Source organism: Nipponia nippon, unplaced genomic scaffold (genome assembly GCF_047370975.1).
Source record: "Nipponia nippon isolate SJK-2023a ecotype South Korea unplaced genomic scaffold, ASM4737097v1 scaffold_4, whole genome shotgun sequence".
Taxonomy (NCBI): domain Eukaryota; kingdom Metazoa; phylum Chordata; class Aves; order Pelecaniformes; family Threskiornithidae; genus Nipponia; species Nipponia nippon.
In genome coordinates, this window is record NW_028262358.1 from 120,351,991 (window position 1) to 120,379,526 (window position 27,536).

Here is a 27,536-nt window from a genome sequence, read left to right on the forward strand (position 1 = left end):
AATATGTTTTTGTAAGCCCTAAAAAAAACCCCAAACTATTCTCTTTTCATAGATCTTATTCCTGCCTTCTCTGTCTTCCTTTCGGCTTCATCCTTCTGCAATGTAAGAAGGAATTATGTGTTTTCCCTTGTTGTTGTCCAGTGCGGTAAATGATACTATAAATAAAAAACAATACTTTCTAAATTGTTTAAAGTACCCAAACAGTGATACAGTAAGACGTAATATATCAAATTATGAGAATATTCTGGGCGTACTTCTTTCAGCAAATGGAGAGAGGTAATTTGTACTTGATTATAGGTTTTGATCCTAGCAATTAAGGAAGAAATTAATAATGGCAAGTACTTTTGGTGAAAATTTATTTTGAAGAAAGCTTTTGAAATAAAGAAAATCTGAGATCAGATGAACAGGGAAAAAAATTTTTTTTTCAAAGTAATTTTCAGCAACCTTATGGAGCTGGTAGATAGTGTCTTCTAAGAAGATTATCTGAGAGACCGAGAAGGGCATGAGAATTAGCAGTTAAGGAGGCACTTTTGAATGCATAATGGAGATTATCTGTCCTGATGCAAAGGACAGATGGGATGTACATTAAGCGACTGTTATGGCTAGATCAGATACTCCTTTTGCTTTACAGCAGTTTAAGGATTTCTATATAAAGAGAAAACTAAGTGTGCAAAATCACAAAATGAATTTCAATTAGCAGAGGATTTAAAGAAGAACAAGGAAATTCCTGGGATGCATATAAAGTAAAAGGAAAACAATGTGCAAATCCATTAACAGCAAGAAGACAGCACATAATGAACAATGCAGGGAGGGTTAAGGTATGCCTGATTTTGTGTGTGTCAGTCTGTATAAAGAACTTGACAGATAATCAGCTAAATTAACAGAAATAAACAAACAAACAAAAAAACCTAGTGGTGGCCAGAGCAGAGAAAAACTGCTAAAAATACAGAGGTAAGGTAAAGTTACTCAAGTGTACAGGATGTGATAAAATCTACCAAAGAATGCTTTAGGACATAGTTGAAATAATCTTTCCACTATTTGAAATTATCTTTGAGTTCACAGGTTACAGAGAGACTGCTGAGGATGAGAGATGGGAAGAAATAGCATTTGTGTTTAAAAGGAGGAGGGGGAGAAAGGCCTGGATAATTACAGATAGTTTTATCTAACTTGGATTCTGGGAAATAAGTTTGTAAGTAATTCAGAATTAATTAGGCCTGGGTTGTCTAGAGCAAATCATGTCAAATCAATATGCATTCCTTGTTTGACAGGGCAACTGGATAAGTGAGATAAAGGAGATGTGGAAGGTGGATATTTTGACTAAAGCTTTCATGCTGTTCAACAAGTCATTTTCATAAGTAATTTGCAGTCTAAATATAATTTCCATAAAGTGGGTGCATAGTTGTTTACAAAAATGTCTAAAACAGAAGTGGTTCATTCTCAAAGAGTGAAGGCATTTAAGTAGACAAGCTCACATGGTTCTTCTGGAACCAAGTTGACATTAATGACACTAGTCCACAGCAAAAAACCTTAAAAAAATGTGTGGATGACACTGTGCTGGTGGGGCAGGGTCAAAATTCTGAACAACCTTAAATTAAGCAACAGGATGATATTCGGTGAGGACCACTGCAAAGGAGTAAATCTTGAAATCAAAATTACAGCTATGTAAAGAAATTCACATGTCTAAACAGTTGTGTGATGCAAATCTCTTCAGTTCTAGTGAATTGCAATGAGTAATAGTCAGCAGTATCATATTTTTGTAATCAAAACAAATACAGAATCACGGAATGGTTTGGGTTGGAAGGGACCTTTAAAGATCATCCAGTCCAGCCCCCCTGCCATGGGCAGGGACATCTTTCAATATATCAGGTTGCTCAAAGCCCTGTCCAGCCTGACCTTGAAATGCTTCCAGGGATGGGGCATCCTGTTCCAGCATCTCACCACCTTCATTGTAAAAAATTTATTCCTTATGTCCAAGCTAAATCTACCCTTTTTCAGTTTAAAACTGTTGCCCCATGTCCTGTCACTACAGGTCCTGGTAAAAAGTCTGTCCCCATCTTTCTTATAAAGCCCCCTTTAAGTATTGAAAGGCTGCAATGAGGTCTCCCCGGAGTCTTCTCTTCTCCAGGCTGAACGACCCCACCTGTCCCAGCCTTTCCTCATAGCAGAGGTGTTGCAGCCCTCTGACCATTTGCATGGCCCTCCTCTGGCCCCGCTCCAACAGGTCCATGTCTGTCTTGTGCTGGGGTCCCCAGAGCTGGACACAGGACTCCGGGGGGGGATCTCACCAGAGCAGAGCAGAGGGGCAGAATCCCCTCCCTCGATCTGCTGGCCACGCTTCTTGTTATGCAGCCCAGAGTACAGTTCCCTGCATGTAATTTCTGGATGTACAGAAGATGGTGCATACCACTTATTCTCTCTCTTTGGTACATTGATGCTGGGCTACCATGGCTAGTTTGGAGTGTGCTCTAAAGAGCTGGAGAGAACGTGGCAAAGCTGCAAGAACGTTAGAAGCTTAGCAAAGAGGCCGGGATGGCAGCCCTTCCAACGGTGCCGTTACAGCGCTTACACTCTTCTGTTATAGCTAGTTATTGGTGTGGGGAGATTATTCCACTTCTTGAAGTTGTTACGGAGTCTCGTTGTGCGGAATAAAAGTCTAGGCCCACTTGGTGCTTGGATAGTGGTTTGCAAGAGCCAGGTACTTTCTGACTCTGTTGTCAAGCTGACTGAAAGCTCTCGAGTTGTGGATATTGTGGTGTTCTTGAGCTCATTAATTCTGTTGAGTGGTAGTTAATTATTTTGGGTTCTGTGCTAATGGGGCCATTGGTCAGTTAAAGTAAGCTTGCTATTGCAGGTGTGCCATTTGTCTCTTCAGGCTGGTTAGACTTTTCAGATGCACATTTTTTATCTAAAAATGAGATTTCAAGTTGCTATCTTGTTTACACATCCTAAGAAGAAAACCACTGAAGTGTGACAGGTAGTACCTTTATCTTTAGAAACAGCTGATTATATTAGAAGAATTCCAGGGCTTTGCGACCAGCCAGCTTTCTGCAGGCTACTGCTAGTCCTTGAACCATAATCTGAGAATCATTGAACTAAAAAAAATTCTTATTAATCACGACAGCTGGGAGCAAAGCCAAATGCTGGGCCATAACAGTAATAAGTGTGCTGCTTATGTTAGACAGAAATAAATTATTGGCATACTTAAAGTTTTAGAGGTTTGGGAAGTTGATGTATTTTTGTCTGAATTTTTAAATAAATGAATAAAGAGGAAAGATGTTTAGATATCTATTTCTTGCTTTTGTAGCAGATAACTAGACTGAAACTGTTGAAAAACTGTAGTGATTTAAGCTACCTGCCCACAATATTAACTCCCAAAGTAGTGATATTTCTTGGGGTAGGGGAAAGAGCTTGGTGTCACCAAGTATTGCTGAATAAAAACATTTGCTTGGCTTACAGTAGCAGTCGCGAAACAGGAGATTACTCAATGCGTACTGCATCCTAGAAAACAATGCAGCCTTTGTTAATGTCATTGGCTCGGTGTTTGCTAAAATTTCTGCTTAAGCTTTAACTGGTTTATATAGTTTTATAGCTTATATAGTTTTGTAGTGAAACAGAAGCAGAGCAGGTGGATTTTAAGAAGTTTTAAAATGTCTTGGATAAGGAGAATTCACTTTGGGAATAAGTAATTGGTATATGTGTATGTATATGGTAAAATGATAATTAATGGGAGCATATACGTCTATGTAAAATAAAGTATGTGGTTGATAATAGCTGCAGATTGGTATATATTGAACTACTCTATTTTGAGACCACTTATCTATAGGAAGGTACCCTTGCTTTCAACCTCTTTTGATTTATTCTCCCCTAAATGTTTTCCATCAAATTTGAGGTTTATATGTAGCAAGTCTAGATCTACTGTGTTTCTGATTTAAATACCCCTTAGAAAGAGTCTGTGGACTGCACTAAGGGACTTGTAGGATGAACTTGTTCACTTTTAGTTGATAATTTGTCCTTCTTAATTAAATATCGGTATCCCACACTGATTAAGTAAACAGTTCAATTGAAATTGAAAAGTGTAAATTCTGTTCTTGAGGCTCCAGCTGACATTGCTTCTGCAGTGCAGTGATTTGCAGCTGGATGCAGGTAGAGTCCGTACATCAGGCTGAGGGGTCTGGGAGACCCCCTGACATTTGAAGATGTAACCTCAGTAGTGAACAGGTTGCTTTCCTTTATTTTGACTGACTAGTTCCCCCAAAATTGGTAGTCCCACGTCTTCTCATGTCATTTAGAATCTATTTGCACCAAACTTTAGTGCTTTGAAAGTCTCACTGACCTCAAAGCCAGACTCCCTCGAGTCCACGCGTTTGTCTCCCACTCTGCAGACGTACGCATTACGGACTTACGTAACGGCATTTGCAAGGCACGTACCTTTCTTTGGCACAGAGAGAGGGTGAAACAGTGCCACAGGGCAAGAAACTGGACTCTACGGGAAACTAATTATTCTTATATGTCCTACTTATTTTTAAAAAACTTGTTCATGAAAAGAATAAAATCTACATTTGGTTACCACTCTGCTTGCCAGTCACCGGGCTCGTTGCCTTCATACTGATTGCTCTGGATACAAGCTTCTGTGAAGAGCGGCTTCAGTTTCATAATGCCAGTCCAGTATCACTTTAATATCATGCTGTTACTGATATATTTTTCACATCAGGAAATGAAAATGATTTTGATGAAGAGCAGTGCTGTTTTTAGCTGTAAGATAGGATTAGTCTACTTTCCAGTTCTTGTTTCTAAACAAAATCTGTGCCAACTGGAAATTATCCAGTTGGTTGAAAAATGACATGGGAGCAGTTTGGTCAGGAATATTTGCTTTTTCACCCTGGGGTTTCTTCCATCTGCCTAATAAAACAATTATATCACTGTAAGACTGAAATTCCCTCCTCTGTATCCTGTCTGGTAGTGGACAGCACTAGCGGCTGTTGGGGCAAATAGAAACCATTGCTTCTTTTTCTGCCCTTACGTACCTGATACAGAGCCAGGGCCTGTTATCTCAGTAACTCCTTCCTGGGTGCTGGGAAGCTGCTCACCAAGTCCACCCAAACCCCTCTTCTGGCCTACACAGCCCAATTTTCTCAAAGGTGCCAAATTCTTGATTTCATTAGGTACTATAACACAACAAAGTTCTGGAGGCTAATTAAGCATTGTGGTATATACTGGAAATGAAAATATGCTGTTGAAATTTTTTTAATTAGGCAGGTAGACCACTGTATGGCATTTCTTTGATATTTCAGCATCTGTGCAGCTTGGGATCCTGGGGTCCTCCAAAGACTGTGACCTCTGATGGGAGAGAAGACAGCCTCTCAAAGTGTAAAAATATTTCAAGCACATTTTTTTTTTTCACTGAAGCTTATTCAAACTGGAAAGCATCTTCAGATTTTTGTCGGACGACGTTGAAACAGGTGTTACAGTGATAGTATAGAAAAAGCATGGAGGGAAGAGTGTAGCATCTCTGTTTATGCAGATACTCTCCATCCATTTTCTGCCATGCTCTGCAAAGTCAAATTCCCAGGTAAACTTTTCAGAGTGACAGCAGCATTAAGATCAGTCATACCCAGCAGACTATAGCTCATCTGAGGCTCCTCTGTGGGCACCAAATCAGTGAATGTGGGAGAATGCTATACTTGCAGTCTTCTATAGTTGCCTCTTTCAGTACAAAGTATAAATATAACCATTTTAGTCTACGGAAGTTCTGCCATTTGAAGTTAGGAGGAATAGACTGTTACCTGTAGTTATCCTCTTTTTTTTTTTTGTTATCTATATATATACACTGGTGTCTTTCCATTTTTGATAGCACCATTCCTGTTGTGAGGAAAGTCTATATCCTATGCAATAATAAAAAAGATTTTTTTCTCTTCAAATAAATGTATCAAGCTCAAATGTTTTGCTACAGACTCCATTCAGTCACTCAACTGGAGATAGCGTATTATTGTCCTTGATGTATCTTTATTGTGCAAAAAGACTCCACTCTTAGAGGCTGTAGCTTCTAGGAGCTGTTCGAACGTATATAGAAAACAGACATGCTTGAGTAATTTGCAAATGAAGTGTAAGAGGGCGAATGACAGATGGTCGAGACAGACTGGCAAGAATAAGAAACAGTCAAATAGTACAAGCAGGGTGTTAGACAGTGGTCGCAGTGCTGCAGATTCTGCCCACTAATTGTGCAATGGCAGGGAGAAAGGCAAGAGGGGATAGTAGGAGGCTCTTTGGTTTATGTTTTAGTGCGGAGGTGCAAAGTAAGACTAATGCCTTGAGTGAAAACTGACTTCTACGTTTTTGTTTCTGCATAGACTGTTTTTTTCCCTTTGTATTTGAAGCCACACTTCAGCAGAGATTTTTTTACTAAACTTCTGAGGATGTGTATTGGTGGGTCAATAGTTTCCCCTTGCGCCTTTTTTCGATGGTTAAATAACATTTATGCAGGAGCATGAGATTAGATTCTCTTCCACTTTCTTGCTTGTTTTTTTTAATAGTCACTTTCAAAGTTGTCAGTGTCCTTTCTAAATCCAGACAAATTGAAACTATATTTTTAGTCATGTTAGTCCAGCTTGCAGTTGTTGGGGAGAGGGAAGGAAAAAAGCATTCCCCGTGACCGTGATGAGAAACAGCTGAAATGCTATAAATGTTGATCACTGTAGGCGAAATAGTAAATCCAGGAATGGGCAAGGCAAGCACTTCATTTTAAACTGTCCCATGGCTTTTTCTTGTTTATATTTCTAGTTTAACTGGGTTGACAGAGACAGGGAATGAATAGTATGTATTTTATGGTTGTTTCACAACATTACAGCTCCAAGAGTATAAATAAAGTTTCTCAGCTTAGTGTTCTCTTTATTCTATTTCATTCTTGCATTTAGCATTCTGTTCAGTGCGGTCCTGATTCTGCGTCACTGACAGCAACGAAGGTGTCCCCTGACACTTTGACAGGCTTGGCAACAGATTTTTAAGAGACTGAGCTTTCTAGATGCTCTGACTGGGACCGTTTATGCTTGTAGAAGTAAGATGCTCCTGAATTACTTAGGGAAACGCTGGTTCTACTCCCGTGGTTCCCTGTAAGTGGGCACTGTGACCATAAGCGAGTCTGTCCTCGCCTCAGTGTCACCACATGGAAGAAAAGAGTGGTACACCTCAGAAGGGTTGAGGAGATGACACTTAAGTTGTCAAAGATCACTGAAAAATAGTGTAATAAGAAGATGGATATTTATGCAGTTTTTCTTGCGGTCCCTAAGTTCATACAGTTAGTAGGATTATTTTTCATGCAGCTTCTTGTAATGCATAACTTTAATCCTAGTTTCCTGCACAAGTTTGACTACCATTCACTTAGTTATTATTGTCCCCAGCACTTTTTTTTTTTTTTTTTTGCTTTTCCAGGAGTGCCAGCTAACTATTCTTATGAGAGATACTGGCTTGCATCTACGTTAGCATTTTTAGTCTGAGCTGGGGATCCTCATGAGGCAACTTTCCTCTTGATCTTCATTAACTATGCTTTTCGTTCACATCACAGAGCAGTTCACGAACTGGATACCTTTCAGATGAAATTAATATAGAAGACACACTCCAGTAGTGTGCTTAATACGCTCCAACTGCTAACGGGCGTTCAGTCCATGGCACCTGATCAGAAAGTCCTCAGCACCAACTGTTTTGCTGTAGAGATCTGCTCCTATTGGAGCACCTTATTGATAAAAACACAGCAACTATTGGTAAAAACTAATTAAGGTTGGTTTTCTTCCTTGGCTTTGTTTGCTAAATTAAGATAATAGGAACTTTAGGAATTACTGAAACAGGCTAAATGTATAGACAGCTGTTTGTTCCTTGTGCTACCAATTAATTGTTGGGCTTAAATGTTTGCAGTAATAAGACAAAATCGATAGCCAGTATTGTACTATGTACATTCTTAAATCCAATGCGGACGAGCTCCTTGGAGTTCACTACATACATTATCTACTCATTTATTGTTTGAGTTCTTAAAATCAAACAAATAAAAAAAGGTTCTTTTCAGGAAAGTGTGACTCTTTTCTTCATGTCTTTGTTACTAGCATTACTTTTATCATTCTAAAGCCAAAATGTAAGGCTGCTATTTGGAAAACAAAAATTGCATGAAATCCTCCACAAACCTGTTCTTGCCTTTTTTTCACTGCCAAATACGATGCAAAAGAGAAAAAAAAAAGAAAGTATCGAGTGATGTTGCACAAAATGGTAGCCGGCACAGGCATCCAAAGTAGCTTCTCGGAGGACAAAGCATGATGTCTGTACAGAACGCTCCCTAGCACTGGGGGCGAAACGAATAGGTCTGGTCATATAATGTGCACTTGGCCAGCCGGTTTGAAAGAGTGCTTCCAGCGTTTCAGGGAGCTAATATGGCATCTGGAACTGGAGTATTTCAAATACGGAGCGCTCAAAAAAGCTGTTGCGGGTGATACAGTAAAATAGCAGTGCTCGTATAAAGAAGAAATGTAAAGTGTGGATTTTTCTTTTAGCTCAATCGTTGGGTGTGAAATTGAATTGAGAAGTCTCCAAACTATATTAAATCACCCCCTTGGCATTGCCACAGGAACAATTTATTTCATCTTGAAGGAGCCTTTGGTTTCCAGATCAGTGGAGCTAAGCAGGAGGAATGTGCGTCACATTGAGGTAAACAGGGATGTGAGCTGGTTAAAAACAGAAAAGGCAACGCAGCAAAATTCTGTGCCCCTGACATTTGTCAGCCTCTTCTGAAATGTGAATGCCGTTTCCATTAAGCTTTGGGGCAGATACAATCTCTGTACCTTTTGTTGTGCTGACGAGTTGGAAGCTGAACATAAATTTATTTAGTTCAGCTGATTTTTCAAGAAGCAAGTCTGTCTTGTTTTGTTCACCAGGAGGTTTGCAGTGCTATTGCAGTGCTATCATGCCTTGGTGGACTGTCCTCATGCAGGAGGACCGGTAGTGAGGGATGGTTCTTACTCCCTCCGTCCTGGTGTGCGGGGGAACTATCAAGCTTCTTCCACTTTCCTACCTATTTTTGTCATCACACGTTTTTGTGAGATGATGAATTACAAATGTCTACACCACACTGTGTAATGTCTGTTATACTTTCTCAAAGTCTCTCTCTGGAACAAGTCGCTGAATCTATAAGCAGTAAGCATTATATCAACTATTTCTGCTGTCAGAATGATTTGGGCACAAAACGAAGGCAAAACTCTGGATGCAGCCTTCAGGATGTAAAAGTTCTATGCAGATGCCTCCAAACCAGCCCTGGTGTTTAAGGGTAACACGGCAGCATGCGTGAGCCATGGACCAGGGCTGTTCACTGCAAAGAGCAGAGCAACAAGGTCACTTAGCATCATGTCTAGAATACAAAATGTGTATTCTTTACATAGTAAAACTTAAAGGTATTAGGTCACCCTTTAACATTAACAAGATTGCAACAGTGCAAGCAAATCGGTCTTTATTTAACCGCAGAGAGCAAGATTTAATGCATTTTTTAACCTGCCCCTCTTGAAGTCCAACCTTAAAATTTATTTTTGCTTCTTCTGTTTCATTTCATCTTTGGCTCACAATTTACCTGACCTTCACCCCTTAAAAACAACAGAAAGCCAAGCACAGAACAACACACTGCATGAACTGGGGTAGCAAACCTGGGTTGATTTGTTCATGTACTGAGGCAATTGTGCAGTTTTGGAAGAGGCTAATTAGTGCTGTGTTTAATATAAATAAATAAACCCAAGCTCTTTTCACCCCTATCTCAGTGCTCTAATCTAACTTCAGGAAGAGATGAGCAGAACTTTGCACTGAGTTCCAAGGTGAGAAACACACTTGTAGACAGTACGGTAACCAGTGGTCATTGCAGAGTACTTTGTAATTCTGGCTACCTGACAAAATACCTAGTGTTCCCTGTTTTTTTCCCCCTTTCAAAATTTCTCACATGTAGAAATGTTACCATCTTAAAATGTACCCTGATGAATGACAGGTGGAAGGACACATTTTTCTATTGCATTTTTTCATTGCTTTTTCCACCTATGGGATTGTATGAGGGATTCCCTTTGATAACAGCAGAAACTTTCTGCAAACCAACATTCAGAGAGTAGTATTCAGGCTGAAAATTTTTTTAAAATAATACCCCGTCCCACTGGTAAGGAGGGAGTAGGAAGATCTCACACGCTTGGCTACAGCTACCCTCAGTGAAAGGTAAAATAAAAAGCTAGGACCTGGAGACCTGTGCCTTAAGGTGATCTCTGAATGATAAATTCAGATTTTATTCTCCTGCCATTTCTTAAAGGCCTGAGGACAAGACCATGGGAGCTCTATTGATCATCATCATAATTGGCTTAAAATATTTCCTCCCTTTACAGCACTCCTGGAATTTTAACTGAGAATCAATGGTGCTTTCTCATATGGGCTTCCAAAGTTTCCTGGTAAGTTTTACCTGTTTAGAAGCAGAGAATTTGATCATTGATTAGGCTGTTGTTTACGCTGGCTACTTGCAGGAGTTCTTGCCATTTAAGGAATTTTCACATGTGAGTTATATCAAGCTGCTTGCTTGTTTTCTGTGGCTCATGAAGTAAGTGTTAAAAGCACTTGAGGTGAACCCAGTTCTTTAAAGTTCTGATTAGACAAAGCAGAGCCCCTTTTTCTTTTTTTTTTTTTTTTTTTGGATGTCCAGAACTACTGAATTGCATACTGCTGTCCTGTAATCTTTCCTTCCTATCCTTTTCATGAAAGTAATTCGCCTTTTTGCTACTTCTGGGCCAATGGCATTTTGAAATTTTACGGGTCTAGTACTGAATAACCTCCTCAATTTGAGCCTAAATCTTTTAATGGGCAGTCTTTGTTTCATACGAACACTGTTGGTTATTTTAATTCGGATAATCCCTTTCCCTTCACATCATTTACTGATTTCCTTATACTTAGGTGTAGCGGGAAACACATCGTACCTTAGTTTCTGTTTCCCAAGGTGAGATCATCTACCTTTACCTCCTGTGATAGCCTCGCCACTTCTCTGATCATCCTTGCAGTCTTCTGTTGCTCTTCCAGCTTGCCTCCATCTTCCTTAATCCTGGATGAGAAGAGCCATACACAATATCCAGATTAGGTCATTACAGTACCCTTTATGTGGCATTGACATATCCCAATCCTGAAATTACTTCCAGCTGGTATTTTCTAGGCTTCTGTGTTATTATTTTTTTAAATGTATGCCACTTTAGTGACTCCTTTATCCCCCCTAGAATTAACCAGTATGCCCATCCTCTTTGCTATAAACGGGGAATTAATCTGGTGGTAGAATGTTTTTGTTACTAGACTCTTTGGTGTACGGCCTCCATATGTTCTATCAAATTCCATCTTTCTTCTTGTGCCGCATGAGGGATCTGCAGTGTTAGAACCAGCGTGGCTATGTGAAAATAGAAAACATTCGACTCTGAGATATGAGCTTATTTCTTACAGGAAAATTTACCTCCAGTACAGAACTAATTTCAGGAAAAACATATTTCATAATTGTAAATTATGTCTCAGTTTCCCTATTGTATACAGTTAGTTCCTTGGCTATGTATATTCATTTATATAAACGAACAGGAAAATTAAAATGGGAAAAATGCTTGCTTTATTTGCTTGCAAAACTCTACGAAAAAGGATTAGACTAAAGTTTCAAATCACAGCCATCTCCTAAATCAAATGTGTAACAAGGGTGATAATGAGAGTAAACACACTGAATAATAAAATGTAATTTGTGTTCTGAGTTCTAGGGCTCTAATCCAAAGCTCAGTGATGTCTGTGGAAAGGCTTCCATTGATTTGAATTAGGCCTTGGCTTTTGTCCTGAATGGTCACAGTACCAGTGGAGCTATTCATGAAAGAAATGTTTGGAAATAAATCACAGGAACTTGCTGTGTCGGAACCCAATTCACTTGCTAATTCAGGCAGTCATGTTGTACAATGCTTGTTGTGTTGATACTTTGTCATAGTCCCTCTCCTGAACTAACCAATTTCAATCTTAAAAAAAAAAATCTTTTGCCACTGCTGCTGTAATTGGAAGGTTGTTTCTGGATCATTACTCTGATGTTTGAAACCTTCTTTAACTTCTAGCCTAACCCTGTTTATGCCAACTTTTTGCACTTGCTTTATGCCAACATAGTCTTTTAGTCTTTATACAGTATACTTTGCCTTTACTCTATACAGTTCTGGTAAGCTACTGATGATTGTCCCATCTCCTCTCAGGCTTTGCTTTGTTTTGCTAAATAAGCTAGGCATTTTCATTTCTTATTCAGTAAGTTGTTCATTCCCTGTAGCCTTTACCTGAATCTATTCCTCTTTGGCTTAATCTATCTGGGATCCAGGCAACAAAACCTGCATTTTTAATGAGGTGTAATAGTGCTCTATATAATGTTGTTAATACGTTCCTTGCTTTACTGGAAATACTTTTCCAGATGCATCCAGTATTTTGTTTGCTTCCTTATGGCCGCACTTCACTGATCACTTTTATCGTGTGACTTACAGGATCCTGGTTCCCAGGTGAGCTCCATTCAGTAGTAGAAATCGTTTTCAGTCCAGGAGCGCATAGCTTTGCCTCTGTACTCTGCGGCTTTTAGCTTATGGCTGTTACTCCAGTGCTCGTTTCTTCCCTGGATGGTGCTCTGTTTGTCCTCTGCATGGCTGCCGTAAATGATAACAATCAAGCTTGAGTAATCAGCAGCATTAACTAGTATGTTCCTACTTTGTGCTAATTTTGTTAATTTAAAAAAAAAAAAAAGAACTCTAGAAACTGCTAGAGGTGATGAATGATGGGTGTTGGGAGCTGATGTAAGGTGACAGCAAAGAACTGGGGAAAGGTGCCTGGTGTTGGGCAAAGGAAGAGCGAGATGAAGCGAGGGCACGGAGCCCTCGAGGGAGAAGTGAGAACTTCTGCAGTATTGGTCACATGAAGGCCACTCACATTTGCCAGAGCGTTAATTGGGTCACAATTTACCTGACCTTCACATACTTGGGATAGATGAAGACATGCCAAAATCCCAGAAATAAATGCATCACTCGTGACTTTCTGCATTCTGACTTTTTAGGAGTAGCAACACTGCTGCTTAACTTCAGACATTCCTTTATTTTTTTTTCAGGAGTTTTCAAAGTATTCTGAAAGTTTAAAGACTTATATTCTAAAAGCATCTTTAAAATACCGAATCCTAAAAGCACTTTAAAAGTCCTGAATTGAGAGGATTATGAGTCTTGAATAATTTATCCACAAAACTTGAAAGGGAGAGAATTTGCTTAGGTCTTTAAAATGTATATGATACATTTTCTTATAGATTGGAATGACTCTGAAAGACTTTTATCCAGATAAGTACATTCAGCAGATATTAGAAGTCACAGGCTATAGCAATTAAAGCATAAAGCGTTTCCTGGGAATTAATGTCAAGCTGGGAGGAGTTGAGATGGCTCAAGATGCAGCTGAGGGCCATTAACTGCAGCTGATGATTAACGACCTCTGCTGAGGTCATTATTATTATCAGCTGAAAATGTAGAAAAATTCAGATGTATGAATCTTTTTAATGGGAGATGCAGGTTGAGTCGGTGCAGCAGATGTGTCCCCACTGTGGACAGACTGCGCCGTACTAATATCAAATGGAGGGCTTGATTTCCCTCCTCCCCGATGGTGTTTTTAGGAGTGTTAATCAAAGCTGGATCTCTAAAGCTGCACCAGTATCAAATTGAAAAGTAAGCAGAATAAAGTTCATAGCGCTTTAATGTTCTCCCAGTATTATATTTGGCGTCCAGTACTTGATCAGCTTTATTTAGAGATACTCCCATCTGTCCCTTTCGGTGCCTAATGAGAGTGCATCTCAGTATTGTCCAGAAATGTGCCCAGAACATTCCTCGTGCTCGCTGTTCTTAGACCCACGTCTGAAATCACATCCTCCCTTCTTCTGCATTATGGCCCTAACCAAGATCTACGTTGTCGCGTATGCTGTGCACAGAGAGGGCACGCACACAGGACTGGCTGATGCAAGAAAATACCGCTGCGTCGATACAGCGAGAATCTGTTTCCTAATAAAGTCAGTCGTAATAGATACTTACTTCCCAGTGTCCAGACTAGTCCATGCATGGTTTCTTCCACGGTTGGTTGAAATATCTTTTTTGTATGACGAATGATGTCATTGTTGACTTGTGGGGAAACTGAGAGCTACTACAGGGGACTAGGAAATACTCACCTTGCTGCTTAATTTTAGCTTATGTGACTTCTGTTATAATACGTTGATCATCTCATATATATGTGTGTGTGTGTATATAATAAAATATAAATACCTTGATATCGCTCATATATATATATATGCATTTAAGTTTCTTTACTTCAAGGTGCTTTTTAAAAAAAAATACTGAAGAAGTCTGAAATCGGTAATATAGGTAACATAAAGAGATAAGCTTTAATTAGTTCGTCGCTATTATCTGTTATCTAGATGATACACAGTACTGCATGTTTCTGAACACTGCGTTAAGTCCTACTTTACCCATGCGCTGGTGCCCTGTCCCTTTCCCTGCCCCCAGCCCTCTTCCCCTGGTCACTGTGAAGGTTGTAGCATCAAAATGCCAAGCAGGACAGGACTTAGATGACTGCTGCTTTTGGCTGACCTTTACACAAATGTCACTGGATGTAGCCTTCTGCTCAGGAAAATGGAATTTTGCAAAATTGTAAGCAAAGCAGTTAAAAAACAGAAGTCAGGTGTGAAATGTTGACAATTTAAACGTTAGGTGGTATGACTAGACTTGCTTGTACAAACCTATCAACCTCACGCTGTTTGTGGGATTACTGTGTGCCTTTATTCGCCCTCAACCAAACCACTGAGCTCTTGCCTCTTTTTTTATTCCTCCCCTCCTCCACAGTATCTCCTGCGGTGAGAGGAAGAGGTGAGTGAGGTCAGGCGAAATGAAATGAAAATCATGAAAGCTTAATAGACCACAGGGAGGTTCCTTTGAAAGGGTGCCAGAGGTGGAATATCAGTTATGGGGAAGAAGACCACAGAGTTGGCAGTGAATGAAAGGAGATCTGGTACATGCGCATTAGTGTCTCATGCTCCTTGCCACGAAACCGGTTTGTTTTCCTCGTTAACTCTTTAACAAATGTGTCATGCAGACAGTAGGCGCTCCCGCAGTGCTGTTAGTGCTCCCTGATGCAGCTTCACTGTGCTTCAGGACACATTTTTCTAAGAAGTTCTGGATTCTTTCTCTTCCTTGTAAGATCAACAGAGGAGAACTGAAGTATTGATGAGATTACATAAATTGCATTTTCTATTTCATCTTCTGCGGCCTCTACCAGTTATCCACTCTGGGGGATAAGAAATTGTTTTCCTGGATGAGAAGAAAAGAAGTTACATTTTAAAACATGTAAAAACATGCTTACTTGCAGATGTATCAAAGAAAACATCAGGTTATTGTAATTATACAAACCCCTGATATAATAGCCTACAGTGTATGAAATCATGTGGCAAATCATCTCAAACTGTTTTTTTCAGGATAAAGAAGTCTTAAGAGAAGGGGCTTTGCTCTGGCTGATTCACCATCTTCTAAGACTCCAAGTCTTGGTTGCGGTAGTTAAAATGCTGGGACTTCGTGTGAGACTCACTGGATAGCAGTCTAAAATCTGAGGAAACACAAAGGCTAGACTAAATGATTACTGCTCCCTTTCAGTCTTAACATTTTATGAATCTATGCTTATGTGAATGAAAAGACCTGTGCAAGTATGTCAGAATTGATTGAAAGACTTTGGTTTTATTTGATGATGTGGAACTAGTCCTCTGTGTGTGCACAGTTTACAGAGAAATTGCAGAGGGAGCCTGATCCTCCAAGGCTGCTAACGTACCTTGAATTTCTCTTGATCTCTAGGTCCATAGATGTGGTACACTTCAGACCTTTCTTTTACAATGTTAAAATATCCATAGTTGTGTCATGTGCTTTTGAACATGGAGTTCTACAGCTAAACATTTTTAAGCCTGAAGTTTGTCTTTGGGACAGGTCACTGTTTTCAGTTATCTTATTTTTTCCCTGCTGCTACAGGAACTCTGAAGGAATGAGTGTATATCTGTGCTAAGTATTTAAATGACAAAACATCCAGAAAAACATACCATGCAGTACAAAATGACCCTGCAGCGTTGATGTGAATGTAACCCTCGGTTACAGTGGGCCTGATTTTGTCTGCTGACTCCATTGTAATTCAGCACAATGTTTGCTTTTGTACAGACGAGACCACAGTTGTCTGGTATTTTCAGTCATATGCCCTTTTCAGCATCATTTCCTAAGTCACTGCTGCAGTTTTGCTCAGCTTTTACGAGAAGTTCAATAGTTGCTGGGCTCTCAAGTTGCAGACTCCTTCCCCCAAACGTTTTGCAGAGTTCAGCGCTTCCAGACCAGTGTTTTTCTTAGTTTCTTTTCACAGGGCCTTTATGAGTCAATGGACACCCACCCCCAAAGGCCACAGGCTGAAACCTCCTGGTTAAACAGTTGCCATCAAGTTTCAGATTATCCTTTGACACAGACTGATGCGACAGAGCACAAAGTTAATCTTCAGCATTATTTCTTTTTCATTTGCAGGAAAAATTTGAAGGCTTGTTCCGTGCCTATGATGACTGTGTGACATTCCAGCTGTTTAAAAGCTTCAGGCGTGTGCGGATAAATTTTAGTAGTCCCAAATCAGCTGCTCGTGCCAGAATAGAGCTGCATGAAACACAGTTCAGAGGGAAGAAGTTGAAGTTGTATTTCGCACAGGTAATGAAATCTGGTATCTACTTCTATGTTAGTGCATAGCTTTTACAGAAATACTGTGCAGTAGCACTGAACAGAAGTAATAAAGGTTCCTCCCATGCCCAATCTCTCTGCTAAAAGATTACTCAGACATCCTTACATTGCCTGAGCTGTACCTGCCCAGTGGGTCTGCAGTAAATTTAAAGGACCACTTAGGACCCAAGTTGCTTATTCAACACACAGAAGTTACGTAGCTTAGAACTGATTTACAACACTGGGTATTTTCTGTGGGTAACTCTCTAAACTAACCGTAAAAAAGCAGTAATGTGAAGTGTTATAAGTTCATAAAAAAAGTAGGGCCGAATTACTTATTTGGCTGCAACCCTGAGCCGCAGTCAGGCTTCCTCCTGCCTTTTCTTTTTTCTTACTGAATACATGTGTGAATTTTCTAAAAGGAATTCAGTAAGTTCAAGTAAAAGGGAGAAGGTAGGGGGAAAAGAATTACTCCAGCCTGGGGGCACAGGGGATGATGTCCATCTGTTGGAAGTGTCAGGTGGGGGTTTCAATTCTTCTTGGCCACGGCTGAGAGAACCCAGATGTCCCACAGCCTGGGTGAGTACTAGGCCCCAGCCAGGATACAGAAAGGTGAGGGAGGTTGAGAACCTGACCACCACCTCTTCTGAATGTATTTTAATAAGTTGCTGTGGCCACTGTGGCTTATGGGATGGTCACTAGTGCTTATAAGCAAAGTACGTGTGCTTTGAGCTGCCAGATTGGTCCTTCAGAGGTCTTAGGTGAAGGGCGGGCTCATTTGAACATCTCAGTCAAACCTAAAAGGCAGTTAAATTTTGAGCCCCTACAGCCTGGACAGAATAGGAGCTGTTTGGAGCCTAGGCAGAAGCAGACCCTCAGGAAGATGGAAGACTACAGTTGTGGAAAAGCCAATATGCTTAACTGGTTAGATGAGTTCAGAAGATCTTACAGCTGGATTTAGGTGTTGACAGTCTACCTCAGTCCCATTTTATATGCCTTAATCTCCCAGATCTGGCTCTGAATTTTTTCTGGAAGGTTTCAAAACCTGCTGTTAAGCAGATCCGAGAATCATTTCACTCTAACTGCACAATCAAGAGGTTAATAGGAAACTTGGGATAACACAAGAAAAAGAAAAAATGTGCATAGTAGTGATTAGTCTCCATATCTAAGCTGATTTCCTGCAAAGCCATTTAGGTGTCTGCACTATGCTCTCCAGTACATGCAGTCTTAAAAGAGCTTATTAGTTGTGTCCAGGGAATGAATATGTGGAAGCAGCCCAGTGTCTGGAGCAGTGTCTGTTTATATGGACCTGAGCCAGACTGAATAAACACTTCTAGAACTAGAAGTTCTGGGGAACATGGAGTTGAGAGACCCAAACTGGCTCTTTGCAAACCCCACCGTGGTACAGCAGGGTGCTGTCTCAGGCTTGCTGTCATGCCAATGCAGCTCATTGCTTCTGGGCCCGAGCTGGTTGTAAACTCGCTCAGATATGGCTGTAGTGTAATTCATTGGTGTTGAGACTCCTTTAACATACCAGAAAAAAGCAGGAATTAAACTAGATAATTTAAGATGAAAATAAAATGAGAACAATTAGTTGCAAATGACTAAGGGATGTGACAGATTCATTTATCACTTCAGCTGAAGAAATCAAATCTTCAGAAACCTTTCTGAAGTTACTGAGAAGGCCTTGGTGCAGGCGTTACTGGTTTCTCACCTAATGTCTGTTTTTATTTAGGAGTTTAGGCCAGTAGATCACAGCAATATCTTTTCAGCCTCAAAAATCGCTGAACCAGCAGCTGTGGATACCAAGGCTTTGCATTTGTCCTCAGAGAACATATACAGTAGGCACAAACATTGTAGCTTTGCTCATACAACAGCCCCCCACCGTGTATTTACTGTAGAGGAACCATCTGTAAGGTTGAGATGAAATTCATCTCCAGGCCTTCTCTGCTGAGACTGACGCGGAAACCCTGCCTGGGTGGCATTTGGTATTAGAAGTGTATGATTTGAGTAATTATTCCATTTACCCATCCTATACTAAACAATGTCTTTGTTATGCTTTAAAGATTCAGACCTCTGAGACAGATGGAGACAAGCTTCATTTGGCACCACCACAGCCTGCAAAACAGTTTCTCATCTCGCCTCCAGCCTCCCCACCTGTAGGGTGGCAACCAATAGATGATGCAACACCTGTCATCAACTATGACCTCCTTTATGCAGTTTCTAAGCTAGGACCAGGTAAGCCTGTGGTCCTTGTGTGAAAATGTGTTGGAAGCAGCAGATGAGAAATAGCAGTATAGAGAATAACTGTAGAGGAAGTCGAGGTAAAGCCTGTAAGTTGCAGTAAAGCTTTGGATTTAAGTGGATGCATGTCAACTGGTTCTTTGCTCCTTTCAAAAAAAATGAGTTTTACCATATGTACATACAGAATTATATCTTATCTGCGGCTCCTGAGTGCTATGTGATTGAACGGCAGATCAAAGCTTGTTTACACAATTTATTGTGCTTGGATTTGTGCTTAGATGAGACAACTGGTGGTTTATGTGGGGAATGGACAAATGCTTGTCCATGAATTTGCAGAGGTTTTGCTTTAAATCACATCTGCTGGGTGCTGCTTTCCAAGATGCAGAATACCTCATCAAATGTTTAGGCATCACTGCATCTCCAGCAGAGTGGAGAATCTCTCACGTTAACAAGTTTGTTGAGAGAGAACTAATGTTCCCCAACCCTGGCAGGATTGCTCTGTTGGGACTGCCCATTTTCTGTTGAAAACTGTGTGCAGAAGGAACGGGATAAGTTATAGCTTCTATCAAAATCAGGTAGATGTCAATGGATAATGCATAGACTTTATTCTGTCTTCCCATCTTCAGCTAATGCCAGGAATTGAAGCTAGCTGGGATTTTCAAAACAATGCTTTCCCTTAGAAAATGCTCATCTGATGAAACCAAAACTTTTCATAGGAGAGGATTACTTTTGATTTAATTACGTCATCTTTACAAATAGTTTTCTTTCAAAGGTGTTAAAGCATCCTCTTTTAAAATTTTCAAAATGGAAAAGGTTTCAGGTCTAAGCAGTATCATTTAGAAATCAAGTCTAATTTACATTTGTAAACCATTAGCAAAAATAGCTTGTTAAATTATTTTCATATTGAAATAAAACACTTCAAATCCAATCTAATAACAATTGGAGGGTGAGCTCATGAAAATTTATCACAGTTTATTTTCGAAATTCTTGTGGGATGCGAGATTTTTTTCTCCCCAGCTGTACTGAAGACACTTCTTTCTTGTTCTGAGCCTAGCTTCCGATTGCAGACATCTTATCACTGGGGCTTTTGCGTAACTGCACCAGGGTAACCCAGAGCTGAAGTGCGCGGGGTGCGGGAAGAGATGTTTCGTGATCCACAAGGTTTGCAGGATCATCTCTTTATCTTTTTCACATGGGATCTCTCACAGGGGGAAAATATATCTCAGGAGAACATCAGAGATTCTTGTGTTTTATTCCCCTTCAGCAGGAAAGCCCATAGAAAAGGGCTGTCAGGTGTAACACTTCGTACTATATTGCATATTATTATTTCCAGAATTGATGCTTTGCTTCTAAACTGCTGAATAAAAGAAAAGCAAAATACTCCTTTTTTTTCCTTTGATGCAGCAGTGTTATAAATGGAAACATGTAAACAAATTCCCTAGCTAGCTGGGTAATAAATCAATTCCTGTTCTAGAGCAGTGGAATGTGAAATATCACTCATTGTCCCACACCCTGGGACAGCTTTGCGTGAAGGTCATATTCACCCGTATTTAAGGAGCCTGCAGGGAGCAATATGAAAAGTCATTGTGTGCTCTCTTCTTTCTATTTTTAGCAGTTGTTAGAGAGATCAATTTTAGTTAACTGCAGTGGCAGTTTTAAAATAGTGTTGCAGTTCTCAGTTGTGCATTTACTATGTTTAGAATTTCATTGAAAAACAAATCCCACCAAAACTCGTTTCTCAGTATCACAGCAGTAAAACACACTGCTGTACATCAAATAACACTGTTAGCCTCAGCTAAGTTAGATTCTTTTTTTCATTCAAAAAACACAATTGACAAATGTAACTGGCTTAACAGCTATCAAACAATACTCACAGGCACAGTCGTTTACAGAACTCCGAATGTTAGAGCCTGACTTCTATGTCTTTTAAGCTGTGAGGAATCTTTGCTATATTAAATACACTGACTTGGTAAGATTAATATCTGAGGACCAGAAAAACTCATTTAAGCGTGTAGTGAACAGTTTCTTTGTGCGTCCTCAGTATAAGATGAGCTTTACTGACCTACTTCACTGGGAACATAAGATACACCACTTGGACACAGACCCACACTACTTTCCCATTCCCTGAATACAGGTCATCTCCTTTCACAGTACGCTGCCATAATCATCATGGCCACAAAATTAGAGACTAAAACTGTCCCTAGGCGCAAAGGCTGGGAGATTCGCTCCAGAGTAAAATGAATAGTCTGGAAGCTAGCTAACAGATTTGCTGTGTGTTGTCTTTTTCCAAGCTCAGTTTTGGGACAGGTATTTTTTTTTTTTGCAGCCCTGTGGCTGCAGCAATGACTGTGGCATCTCAGGGGTCCAACGGAAAAGATTTCTTTTTGCTGTGCACAAAAGGAGGCTGGCTTTTGGTCCTTCAACATTAAATTGAGATCAGTAAGGGTGCATTTACTTCTTAGAGAAGACCATGGCACGTTTAATTAAGTTTCTGGTTGATTGATGTATATTCTCACTTTCTGCAGATGCAGAAATTGAGCTTTAAATGAGGCATGAACAGAATGCCGTAGACCAGTCAGAGCCAGCAACTGTGTCTGTGCCTGGTTCTGCCCACCAGCCTACACTTTTTTCAATGTATTGCAAATAAAGAAGTGTGATCGTTAATCTCTGATGAAAAACACTTCCACTGTCAAGAGAACTTCCAGTAGTTTAAAACACTGATGAAGATACAAAGGCATTGCACTGAACTAGGGTGGTAGTTTGGCTGTTTGCCTGTCAGGCCCAGGTTGTGTCTCTGCCTGGCCTGACTTGGACCTAACTCTTTCCTACAGGAACGCTTGCAACGTACCAAGCTGGTCTAGGCCCTCATGTCTCTTCCATAACATTTTCTAAGGTCTTAGTTTCATCCCACTGAGGAACACAGGAAATAATTTTAGAACCATAGAATCACAGAATGGTTTGGGTTGGAAGGGACCTTAAAGATCATCTGGTTCCAACCATGGGCAGAGCCACCTTCCACCAGACCAGGCTGCTCAGAGCCCATCCAACCTGGCCTTCAACACTTCCAGGGATGGGGCATCCACAGCTTCTCTGGGCAGCCTGTCCCAGTGTCTCACCACCCTCAGAGTGAAGAAATGAGAAATATCATATATCATATCATATCATATCATATCATATCATATCATATCATGAAATGTTTGTAAGGGGGAGGAGGGAATCTCCAGGTCTAGGTTATGTACATACAGCAGAGCTGCTCCTCTTAAAGAAAAGGCAGCTATGCTTGCTCTGCCATTTATTAGTGCAGCAGTTTACAAACCATCACCATCTTCCTGGCAGTGGTGTAAGTCCTTATTTTCTGGAAAGTGGTCCTGCTCCCTCCCTATCTACCCCCTAACCTGCATATTTCTTCCCTCCTTCCCCTCTTTCAAACCTGTTCCCCCAATTTCTTCTCAACAGACTGCCCTGTACTCCCTCCCTTTTTCAGTCTGCACTCTTCAGAGCGCCTTTCCCCAGGGTCCCAGGTGCCACCCTGGCCTCCCCTTGCCAATCTCAGCCCCTGCCCACTGCCCACACAGCGGCTGCCCAGCCAAATTGCCTTTCTCCCATGGCTTTGATTCAGGGATCACGGCTCCACTGGTGAGATCTGCACGATGCAATGACACACAATATAGGTCAGGGTCCTGAGCACTTAACTGCTCCATGTGCTCCCTGCTGCAATTTTGCCCTCTGTCAGTTAGCACTCGCCTCCACAATTTCAGGCACCATTTGAAAACCAGTGCAGGCTGGGCACTACTTCCAGTAGCCCATATAGACAAATTTGTAGCAGTTTCAGTTCTCTCCACATTTCCCAGTCCTTCATCAGCATTCCAGCAGGCTTTGCACCCCCTAAATGCCCTCGGGCTACACTCCAGGTCATGTAAAACACATTTTTCATGTTAGGAAAGCACCATTCTGAAGTGTTACACGTGATGGCTCTCCGGTCCACAGTGGTACCTCTTGGGACACAAAGGAGACCCCGCAGCAGTCTGTGCCACGCGGCTGCTGGGTCCGCGAATGATTAGTGGTCAGAGGAGGGGCTGGGTCAGGGTTTCATTTTCGTCTCTGAGCAATTAAGATGTAGCTGTTCCTGCCATGCTCTAGCTGGGCTTCTTGAGGAGGATGCATAGCTACTGCCCCTGCTCTGCCCTGGGTTTGGCTTAGCCTTGCACGGGGAAGGGGGAAACAGGGAAGAGCAGGACCCTGCCCAGTAAATGCCGCACGCAGGGATTTCAAACCATGTCTCGCACTGCAAGTTTTCTACGCCCAGGTGTTTTCAAACTCTCATGTTTGTTCTCACTAATTCAGAGGAAATAGTAAATACTTCATATGACTTCCAGAGAGGATTAAAAGGGGCTGGAGGGGCAGTCAGATGGGTGACAGATGAAATTTTCCATCTCTGTCCTTCTCCCCTCTGTTCTGTGCCTGCTTCTGCCCTTCCCTCCCCTTGCCAGGGCCAGGGTGCACAGAGCTGCTGGGTGCAGAAAGCTTTCCCTCTGCCTTGTTCTGCTGCCCAGGAAAGGCATCATAGAATCCTAGAATGCTTTGGGATGGCAGGGACCTTTAAAGGCCATCTAGTCCGTCCCCCCTGCAATGGGCAGGGACATCTACAACCAGATCAGGTTGCTCAGAGCCCCATCCAGCCTGGCCTTGAATGTGTCCAAGGACGGGGCATCTACCACCTCTCTGGGCAACCCGTTCCAGTGTTTCACCACACTCATCAGGACAAATTTTTTCTTTGTGTTCTGTCTAAATCTACCCTCCTTTAGTGTAAAACAATTACCCCTTGTCCTGTCACAGCAGGCCTTGCTAAAAAGACTATCCCCATCTTTCTCGTAGGCCCCCTTTAAGCACTGAAAGGCCACAGTAAGGTCTCCCCGCAGCCTTCTCTTCTCCAGGCTGAACAACCCCAGCTCTTTCAGCCTTTGCTCATAGGAGAGATCTTCCAGCCCTCTGATTGTTGTTGTGGCCCTAGGACAGTGCCCTTCTCCTGCAACATCAGTAATGGGCTTTCAGGGAGCAACTCCTCCATCTTGCATATGGCAGATGGGTGCAGTACAGCTACCATATGGGCTGGGTTGTTGTCTCTCTTCCAACACGAACATGCACCCGTACAAAGGACTACCCATTATTTGCACCACATTATTTGTAAAGCACTTGGATGAAGGGACTGTAAGTGGAAGGTATTTTTATGATGCTAATGACACGTTTAACAGGGAATGGACAGCTCTGAACTCATTAACCTTTGATCATGAGTCAGAATCAGGGATGAGGTAGCTCCACACTATCATTACCACTTCTTCATTATTAATTAAGTGTATGAACATACTTTTTGCTGGACAAAAGAGCCTCATTAGACAAGAGATACACCATCAATGAAAGGTCATAGTACTGACTCACAAAGGGACATAAAATCACATGCCATTATTTTTAATTCTGAAATATCCTAAGTTGCTGTTGTGCTGTTCTTGTGGTCATCTTTGTTGCATCACCCGAGGCTGTGGGTTTGCTTGTGGTTAATGTGGTCACAAAAGGTAGTGCCAAGTGACAGAAAGGCAGCCAGGCCCACTGTTGAATGCTGAAACTTCAGATTCCTATTTTGTTTCTTACGTGAAGCAAATGAATAGAGGAACATCGCTGCTGTTTTCAGGGGTCTGTTAGGAACATTTTCTGACAAATCTATATGGTGGAGGTGCCACGGCTTAATTCTTCCCTGCATTATAGCCTGAAGGTGGAGTTTAGATGTTTGAGCATACTTGATAAATTTTGTGGTATTTTTCTGAGTAAATTTATGTGGGTCTTCATTGTTATCTCAGCTTACATGAATATTTAAACAACTTATTATTAAGGGATAGAGATAGCCCAAAGACTGCTGGAGGAGAAAGACGCCCCTCCCCAGGAGCGCTTTGGCTTAAGCTGCAAGAGTTCTCGAGGCAAGCGGGAGAAGCAGGAGTGGTGGGGCAGCGCAGGGCCTGAGAACATGGAGGGGGCAGCATCAGAGCCAGCTGAATGAGATAACTGGACACATGCTGGAGTGATGTTAACCACAGGAGGTGGTGAGTCTTAACTATGCTAACTCGACTTGCTACTCGTAGCTTGGGACAACCTATGTCTTGTAAACACGACTCGATTGCAGTGCTTCAACCGTTACTACACTAGCATAACTGCTGCAGATTTAGCTCAATTTTTTTTTTATGCTGGAGATGTTGTTTACGAGGAAAGAAAAAAAAACATAGGAAAAAGGAGAAGGGAAGGGGTAATCTGGCTGTATCTATTGGATTTTTATTTTGTACTTATTACCTTAGTATTTTTTCGCAAACAACGGTTACGTTTAGGAACAAGCTACAGCTGTATAAAAGTCCCGTAGTTACTATTGTCTTGTTCCTAGCTCAGCCATAAAAAGGTTTTCTGCAGTTTGAGCCACAGTTCTGCAGGCATGAATAATCGTGAGTCCAGAACTGAGTCTGCAGCTCATTTATGCTCAGAAATAACTGTATGCTTTAAAAACTTAATTTATGAGTGCATCGCATTTTGATTTGCAAAGTGACATTAATTGCTGTTGCAGTTACTTGTGCCAGAGGCATCTGAATATTTTTCCTTGTGTCTGTACGTATTTCCACTGTTCTTTTTCAGCTGAAAGAGTCGTTCTGGGAAGGATTTGAACAGTAGAAAAATGTGGCATTTGAACTGGGATTATTACCTTTTAAGAGGGCAGTGAATCTGAGTTACTTCACGGTGCTGGTGTACGAGGAAGGGGCCCGGCGCTGTGTGTGCGCAGCGCTGCAGAGCTGCTTGGAGCTGACAGTGACCAATGTAGCCTTCAGTGCTGGTTGGCAGCATTGACGTCAGCCCATAGCTGAGAAATTAGCTGAAGCCCACAGGGAAAATAGGCAAAGAAAAACCATATAATTTCTCAATGCAGCACAACCAAGCTATTTCTCTTTTTATATTTTAGCCTATCAGCAAGACCTGTAATGCTTTGCTCAATTTGGATTCAGAGGAAAGGTTGCCAAAAATAGAGCAGTTAAATGTCAACATTAATGGTATCACAGCAGTAAAATATTTCTCACAGCAAGATGCCTGACTTACAGCTATTATTCACTAGTTGCCTCCTATTTTTTTAGGCAAAAATGCAGCACGTCCTCTAGTCCTAAGCCACCCAGTCTTATTTGGACCAAGAATTTGTCAGCACAGAGAGCATGCCGTGACAGTCCCAGAACTGCGTGTGCTAATGCAGGGCCAAACCTGCAACGCCTTCCTTACATGAATTACTCTGCCATAAAGTTGTCGACAAATAAAAATCCAAATTAGTGACACGAGCAAACCACAAGTGCTTTGAGGTAGGGACTGCCGTTTCACTGTCGTCATACAGCACCTAGCGCTGCCAGGTTCTGCCTGTGATGCAGGCATTTAGGAGCTGCTGCACCAGGAATACAGGTCAGCTGGGTGTACTGGGACCCCACCTTCCTCATCTCACAGTGTTCTGCAGGCAATATGCAGTGGGTTTGGAGCAGTCTTATGAAAACGAATCCAAGCTGTCAGGTATGCGTGCGGTCACTGTAAGCCTATTTGAATTTAACTGCGGCTTGTGGGTCTTGGAGATGAGAGTGGACAAATAGTCCAAAGGGGAGTAGCGCGTTATCTGGAATGGTTTCTAGTTTTTAGTGCTGATAATGGGTGTTTGTCACTGCTAAAAGACCAAGTCATCCTGTCAGAAATGTCACTGTTGGGACTTTTTTTTTCTTTACAGTCTTAAATTATTGCTTAATTAATTAATCACCAGTCCCTACTTAGATCCTGTATATAATGCAAAACACAGAAGTGCCAACAGACTGACGTAGGACTGAAAGTCCTATGTCTGATCCTGATTTTCCTTTGTTTGCTTGTGGACCCTTGCAGGTAACCACCTAAGCCGTATTCATCTACCTCGCAGGAGTACTGGGTGGAGACTTAAATAAGGAATGTACATAGTTAGAAAATCTAATCTACTGTTTAAGCGTTTAGCCTGCTAGCGAGCATTTACAGACTGTACTCTGTAATCTCATCCGTGGAGACAGAATTTGTTACAGCCCCAGCTAAAGAGCTTTGAATCTCAAAATCCGTCTGGAGCAGATACGTGTATTTTTTTATTTCTGGAGCAATTGGGCCAAGTGTTGATGTCTGTCTGGAGGCGACAAGTTGCAGAATCTAGTGGACTTTAGATGGGACTGGAGCCATGCTCGGCTGAAAGAGAACGACCACAACAAAAGAGAAGAGCCCCAGCCCAACAGCTGTGAAACGACTTCAGGCCAAACGTTTGATAGGTTGGATTCCAGTCCCTCTTCTTAACCATGAACTTCTGTGCTCTCTCTCCTCTTTGTACTTTTTTTTTTCAGTGCTGTTGGCCACTAATAGGTGCAAAATACCATCACAGGCACCAGGGTATTTTATTAGGCCTTACAGACCAATGATCGCTGCCCTCCGGGGGCAGGA

The 27,536-nt window shown here is 41.4% G+C and overlaps 1 protein-coding gene across 3 annotated transcripts in view; it reads left to right on the top strand.

Annotated features, from left to right (window-relative positions):
• Positions 1–27,536, top strand: part of RCAN2 (regulator of calcineurin 2) — a 92,213-nt gene that overhangs the window by 60,489 nt on the left and 4,188 nt on the right. For all 3 annotated transcript variants that reach the window (XM_087773444.1, XM_009467333.2, XM_009467335.2), the window contains 2 exons: positions 16,602–16,775; positions 18,851–19,022. In XM_087773444.1, the coding sequence (XP_087629570.1) occupies positions 16,602–16,775; positions 18,851–19,022 (346 nt within the window). The remainder of the gene's footprint in view (positions 1–16,601; positions 16,776–18,850; positions 19,023–27,536) is intronic.